This window comes from Zeus faber (assembly GCF_960531495.2).
Source record: "Zeus faber genome assembly, chromosome: 1".
In the NCBI taxonomy this organism is placed as follows: Eukaryota; Metazoa; Chordata; class Actinopteri; order Zeiformes; family Zeidae; genus Zeus; species Zeus faber.
Window position 1 is genome coordinate 42,573,306 of NC_137193.1, and position 7,645 is coordinate 42,580,950.

Here is a 7,645-nt window from a genome sequence, read left to right on the forward strand (position 1 = left end):
GAGCATTGGGGGTGGTGGTCGTGACTCTACTCCATAAGTCTCTTCAGAGAGGGTGGTGGAGCACACGGGCATTCACTGCAAAGGAGGCATTTGCCAAAATGAATCAAGAAGAGCAGTTCTATCCAGTGGCAAAGAAGACGAAGACTAACCGCTCTAGACTGGGAATCCGTCTACAGTGCTTGTGTAAGCTTGCGTTTTGACCGGATATGGGGGCATGAGGGAATGGATGTATGGTGCTGTCGAAAATTTTCTCAGGCCGCCCTCCCGCCCTCACTCCCTCCCTCCCAATGCAAGTTCGTCTATGGGGTGGGAGGGGCGGGGGAGCGTCCTGCCAGTCAGTAGGCGGTCACCAGGTCCTTGTCGTAGTTGTAGCGGCCCCGTTTGGGAGCAGGACTGTCGGCGCTGCTGTCCTCAGTGTCCTCGCTGTCGCCCCCGGCCCCTCCCCCCTCCTCCTCAGAGGAGGAGTCCAGAGTCAGGTCAACCACGGCGCCCCCTCCTGGTGCCACGGCGCCACCCGCCACCCCCATAGACCCGCTTCCAGACTTCCCTGTTAGACTGGTGCTGCTGTGGGCGGGCGAGTGCCCATTAGCCTCCGGAATGCCTGCAAACAAAAACATGACTAATTACAAAGAGCTCTCTATCTGGGAAAGACAGACCATGTAGGGAAGGGCGGTATGCCCTAAAAGGTATATCATTGTATATTTCTGATTGTAATGAAAGATATCTCGTTCCGATGGCACCTGTCAAGGGCTGTGATATATTAGGCAGCGAGTGAACAGTCAGTTCTTGAATTGAATGTGTTGGAAGCAGGAAAAATGTGCAAGCGTAAGGATCTGAGCGACTTTGACAAGGGTCAGCACATCTTCAAAACAGCAGGTCTTGTTGGGTGTTCCTGGTATGCAGTTGTTAGTATCAACCAAAAGTGGTCCAAGGAAGGACAACGGTGAACTGACGACAGGATCATGGGTGTCCAAGGCTCATTGATGCACATGGGGTCCAGACCGTCTGGCCCGATCCGACAGAAGAGATACTGTAGCACAAACAGCTGAGAAAGTCATCACAGCCTGCTGCATAGCCGCAGACCGAGTGCGCATGCTAACCCCTGTCCAAAAAGCGCCTACAATGGGCACTTGAGCGTCAGAACTGGATCGTTGAGCAATCCAAGAAGGTGGCCTGGTCTAATCAATCACATTTTCTTTTACATCATGTCGATGGCTGGGTGTGTATGCGCCGTTTTAGGCAAGCCTGTGGAAGCAGTGTGATGCTCTAGGTAATGTTCTGCTGGGCAACCTTGAGTCCTGGCATTTATGTGGATCTTACTACTTACCACCTACCTAAACATTGTTGCAGACAAAGTACAACCCATCATGGCAACAATATTCTGATGGCAGTGGCCTCTTTCAGTAGAATAATGTGCTCTGCCATACTGCTAAAAGTTGTTCAGGAATGGTTTGAGGAACACCACAGCGAGTTCAATGTGTTTACTTGGGCTCTAAATTCCCCAGATCTCCATCCAATCAAGCATCTGTGGGATGTGCTGGAACAACAAGCAGATCCATGGGGGGCCCCACCTCAACTTACAGGACTTAAAGGATCTGCTGCTAACATCTTGGTGCCAGATACCATAGAACACATTCAGAGGTCTTGAGGAGTCTGCCTCAACAGGTCAGAGCTGTTTTGGTGGCACAATATATAAATACACATATATATATATATACACACACACACACACACAATCAAATTGTACATGCGGCAACATCACACATACATGAAATACACTAAACTTGCCAATACTTCTTCAAATAAAACCTTCTGGCCCTGGCATTTGTCATAAGGACAACGAGCAGTTAATGGCTCCGATTGATAAGATCAGCTATAATAATTTAAAGGCTTTCATTTAATTTTGCGGCTTTAGAGCTGTCTCCTCACAGTTCAAAATTATATAAATTGCTGCATGGTTGTTAATCCCACTCACATATATCAACCACAGGATACTCTGGCGTGCTACTGCGCTCTCTATCTCGGTCCCTTTCCTTGTCGTCTCGGATGGGCCGCCAGGAGCCGTCAGTCAAGTACTCGATCTCCTCAATGTCTTCGTTTGTCTCCTTCAGAATCTCAGACAGCAGTCTGAAATGGAAATGTATGAATAATGAAAACAACGTTGGCAATTGTGTTATTTGCAGTAGTTGTGAAATGCAAGGCAAGTCGTAATAAATAGATTGGCACGAAGAGGGAGCGATTGGGCCGCATTGTGCGCACCAGTCTCCCTCTCCAACGGTACAGACGATGGCGCGCTCCAGCAATGGGGTGTCTGCGATCTGCACGTCTCAAAACACCCTAACTCAACTTGTATATACTAGATGAATGTGATTTTATGGACTGGTATGAAACTAAACCGCGCATAATGGGGACACTTTTTCTGGGACTCTCTCCCCGATCACCCCTTCTCCATGCGTAGAAAATAATCTTAACAAGTCTGCAAAGTCGTGCCCCGTTCCTCCATGCCCATCCCCACACTGTTTTTAATTGTTTTATTTGGAAGAACGAGGCACAGGATCAGGGTGTCCGGACGTGGATGATTCAAATATAAAAATATATATTTTATGATTCCCCTTATTTATAATTACCCATTGTAATGTTATCACTGTGCATTTTGTAAGATTCCGTTTTATCCTGATATTGTAATGCACACTGACTGGCCCATGCAAATGAATGCTTCTATTCACATGATGGGTATAGTAGAAAAAAATGGTATCGAATGAAGTATTCTATTAGTATTGGTATCACTTTAAGGAAATACCCAGCCCTAGTCAGTACAAGTTATAACTTGTATGGCAAAATATCAAGAGTCCATGAAAATTTCTCCCTCGATAAAACAGAGTGAATTCCCCTTACAAGAAAATAAAAGGGGGCGGGGGGTAAAGCTGTGAGAAAACATCCCCAAAAGGTAAAGAGATGTTGCTGCATCACAAGCCTCAACACGTCCGTGCTTACTTACCCATCAATGGTGAGCAGCTCAAACGGAGCCGGCTTGTCGCACACGGGGCAAGTCCACGTGGGCTTCTTCTCGTTCATCTGCAGGAAGAAGACAGCGTCGAAGCACTGAAGATGGGCGCAAGTTAGAACTCGACACGGCACGCCGAGCCGCATCTTCACCAGCTGGTGAAAGAAAAAGGGGGGAGGGCTCTGTTAGTCCAATGCACAAGGTTCCTACTTACAATGCAAGGTCACATTCCCTGACCTTTCCATGACTTGTCATGAGTAAAACAACACGTCCAACAAAAGTACCATAAACAATTAAGAATTCCTTCCAGCTATATGGTAGGACGGATATTTTGGTGGTCTGTCTGTGGTGCTGAGGAACATTTCTACATTATATTAACTATAGATACAAACAATAACATGGGCGATTTGCAGAAGATGGAGCCATTTGAAGGAAAATATTTTATGAAATTAATGAAAATTAGGAGGAAAACATAAATACTCACTGGACAGATAAGGGAGACTCTGAGACCTGTGGTAGCAATCTCACTCTCTGGATCAAAACGTAGTTTGTCTTGGACTATATGAGAATAAAATGTGTTGCAGGTTATTTCAACTTCAATGCCCTTTGGCAGAAGATTAAATTAAAAAAAATGAAAAAAAGACTGATTCAATTCCATCCTATCATTTTTTTAAATAATTGGAGGAGCATTTGCAGAAAGCAGAGTATGAATATAAGCACAAGCACTCACTGCGCTCACGACAGCGTTCTGCACTCTCCACAGAGCAGAGCTTCAGCTGGCTGAAGAGGTCGGCTGAAGTGAAGATTCTCACCAGGTAGACCGCCACCGAGTATCGCTAGAAAGAGACGCAAAGATTACAAGGATGAGTGCCAGCCACAGTGGTCCATGTTTGCCCTTTGAGTGATTAAGTTATGACATAATAAAAAGATTTGAATGCAGAGAGCATTCAAGGATTTACCAGGCAGCAAAAGTTTTTATCATCATCAATGTGCTGGAAATAACTGGAATAGCTATATGACGATGTAGCATGTCTGAGAAGCCTTCATTCTTTTTACTCATTAAAATATGAGGTATGCCATTCTGCTTGGGAATTCCACATATGCATTGCTCCCAGTAACGTTACACAGAGTGAGTCTAACCAGTCTAACCTTTCCAAAGTTGCCCCACGTGATGGTGACTCTATTGCTGACTGTGGAGAGATGTAACCATGGAGTGATGTTTACAGGTCGACACGGCCGACGGGGCTCCACACCGGGCTTGTTAGAAGGGTAATAACCCTGCGGACACGGACAAAAAGCAACATGTTGATGCCAATCTCAGATTTCCACAATTATGCACAAATATATCAGAATCAGCAGTTATAGTGCATTCAACATATACATTAATTTGGCCCTGTAGTCAAAGAGATTGTCACATAACACATAATGGGTAGTGAATGCTCAAAACAGATCAAAAATGACCAGAAGAACGCAATCTTAAATATAGTGAATGCCCTTCATTCTTTTAAGTCTAAGAGAATGTCATGCCAAGCATTAGAGAAAGTCAACTTACAGGTACGTGACAGTAGGACTGGTTGACTTTGATAGCAATGTTGGGGGGATACTGGTCTTCCTGAACACCAATGGAGTCCGTGTAACAGATTCTGTAACAAAACCAAAAGATAACAGAGAGATTGTTATCATTAGCACAACATAGAAGTGTCTTATTCGCAAGTCCACTGTTTACTCTAAGTTTATTGATCAAACTGCCTCTTGGTGTCTAAACATACAGTACACAAAATGAATCTGAGGCTTACGAGCCAAGGCAAAGTGCAACTTCTGCTTTGAAGGCTGCAAAGAAGCAGTTGCACATATTTGGTAGAAAATGAAAGCGTTCATGTTTTTTATTTACGGCATATTGTTTTTTATTTACGCCGGAAATGCTCAAAGAAAAGGGTGCACCATCACAAGTGTAAACAAAACAATTACATTATGGTCACTTTACTGGCAAAACAAGTTCCGTCACAGGCACAGAATATCAACAAAGTTTTACAAAATAAAAATGAATAAAATTGCTTTACCTAAGAACGACTTGGATTGATTTTATTCCCGCACGTAGCTCACTGAGGAAGTGAGAGACAAGATGTTATAGTCAGCAACAACAACACTGGCCATAAGGAAAACAAGAAAACAAAGCTAACCAAGGTGTAAATATGTAATTTCCTTACCTTGCATTCCTGATCTGGTCCGCTTGGTTTTGTGTTAGTTCAAATATGCACTGACTATCCTGCAATTTATCATTGTTCTGCGCAACTAAAAAAAAATAATAATAATAATAAAAAAAGGGAGGGGGAGAAAACAAATACAATAATCAATTCACAACAGAAAGCAACATATTGCCAAAGTTGGTGTGGTACACTGAATCATATACATTTTCTTTATTAATGTCACTCAATCTCACTATGATCACAATCTCACAATCATTATGAATGGCGAAATAACCCAATTTCTATTTATTTACAAAGCTCTAAAAGCATCTCTTGCAGTCACCAAATTTAGTTATTATTTGTTCCTCCTTGCCTTGTCTCTTGCTGCCACACTACCCCAATTTCCCCTCCCTAGGCAACTATCCCTCTATCCAAAAAGAAGCCAGCACCAATGCATTACAATTTAAAGAAGAAGCACTCACTTAGTTCTGTTGGCGGCAATAGTGTCTCCAAGGTTTGGTAGAAGGGAAGTGGCACCAGCTTGACCTCTGCTGCAGGTGCCGATATCCGCTTGGAAATGCCGTTGAGGTAGTCAGCGCCCTGAGAGGTGGCAGTCGGGGAGGAGCTGAGGGATGAGTAGGCCACCGGAGCCCCCTCTGGACGACGGGCCGCCAGCCATCCAGACGCCTTGGGGAAGCGCGACTCGTACAGCTGCCTGACATTCTTCAGCAGCTCAGGGCTGTATTCGGTCTGCACCAGCCTGAGCGCTCGACCCACCAGGTCCTGCTTCAAACCACTTTTACTGCGGCCCATTGAGGCCAGCAGTGTCTGCAGGTCTGAGACCCGGAAACTTTTTACCATGTTCTGAGTAGAAGATAAGAAAAGAGGAAATAAGTGGTTTCTTTTACTCTATTAAATGTCCATTAAACAAAGTCACTTTTCATTCATATCTGATATGCTTGATATAGCTCAAAGTTTGGGGTTTTTGTATTGAAGACATTCTCAGATACCATCTCTTTTAGCCTGGTATAGGACCGATACTTGTAAGTCCAACTAATGATGTGTACACTATATTGTGACATAGACACCAACATGGGCAACAATATAGCATACATCTCGCCAGGCTAAGGAAAACACAGCTTAGTTGAGGGCTGGAATAAAGATTAAAGAAAAGAGATGGGGGGGGGGGGGGGGTGTGTAGACTGAAAACCAAAAAGGTGACCATGGATTTGAAGGAAGTTGCTCCAAGTCTCTGGAACTCCCTCCCAGTGGAATTAAGATTGCCGAAGCCTATGGACTCTGTCACCACCCTTAAAAAGGAACTAGCTCAAATTCTCTCCTTGTATTGTGTCTGTATCAGTTTGTGAAAACTCTTACATGCCTTGTTTTTTTTTTTTTTTTTTTAAATTTGTGACTGTCTTGATAGGACATACAGCGGTTTGCAAAAATAATGGATAGAATAATGCTCAAATTCAGTTATCTGAGCCTTATGGATTTGACCAAATTCCCAAATAACAGTCAATAATTAATAAAAATAATCATGTATGGACCATCTAGAAGCACGGTAAGAGTTGCAGAGCACCCGTTAAATACAAGTTGCACCAATTTTTAGGAGGGGGGGGACATTTTGGCCATCAAAAAAGTGGTTAAGAGATTTAGTGGATTAGTGATTTATTGTTTATTTTTAAGTTATTGTTCTATGTGCCTTTTCTATTTTAAAACTCTTTTTTTTTGTTGTTTTGGCCATTTTTTTTCTATTTGTACTACTTTAGCGTTATCCCCGATTTGTTCTTATGTGAGCTGCTGTGACATCTTAATTTCTCCTCCGGAAAAGAAAGTATCTCACAAATCTGATCGGAGCCTCCTTCTCAACTCGACTTGGTGACAGCGACAGGAGGAAAACAAACGCTAAACTTGCAAGCTGCCCTGGCATGAGACGACACAGCTGGCTCACAAGCAGCAACACCGAAGCTTGTTATTGTTCGAACAGATCCGTGAGCCGTTGAAACCACCGCGTTGTCTAACATCGTGCTGTGTGTGTCTAAACACTGTGGGTTTGAATGGTCGAGTTGGGCGAACAGCAGCTCGCAGCGCCACAAAAAGAACAGCCATTCTGGTTCAATGCGCCTGGCCAACACAGAGTCTGCTAATGTGCTAGCAGGTTCTATTCTAGGCTGGGCTTCCTTGTTAATAGGAGCTATTAATCTGACAGGGGAACCGATCGATACGTTTCATGACGGAGTGCACACACTGCTGCGAACCAGAAAACTAGAGCTACACAGCCAGTTGGAGCGAGCCACCAAGTGTTTCAACAGCCCCATCATTCATTCAGCCTGCCCCCCTTTCCATCCAGGCAGCCTGGTGTTAGCCGGACGGTGGTTCGTTTAGCATCGGGCTAACACAAGCTAGCAGGCTAGGCTAGGCTACTCCTCACTGCCACAGACCGAAATTCCAC

The 7,645-nt window shown here is 44.2% G+C and overlaps 1 protein-coding gene across 1 annotated transcript; it reads right to left on the minus strand.

Annotated features, from left to right (window-relative positions):
• Positions 1-335: 335 nt before the first annotated feature.
• pias4a (protein inhibitor of activated STAT, 4a) lies at positions 336-6,051 on the minus strand (the record flags this gene model as incomplete). The annotated part of the gene is made up of 10 exons (XM_080008357.1): positions 336-601; positions 1,976-2,127; positions 2,999-3,159; positions 3,489-3,562; positions 3,735-3,840; positions 4,154-4,282; positions 4,557-4,647; positions 5,065-5,106; positions 5,212-5,296; positions 5,673-6,051. The coding sequence occupies 10 exons, from the start codon at positions 6,049-6,051 to the stop codon at positions 336-338; spliced, it is 1,485 nt and encodes a 494-aa protein (XP_079864483.1).
• Between the last annotated feature and the right edge of the window lie 1,594 nt (positions 6,052-7,645).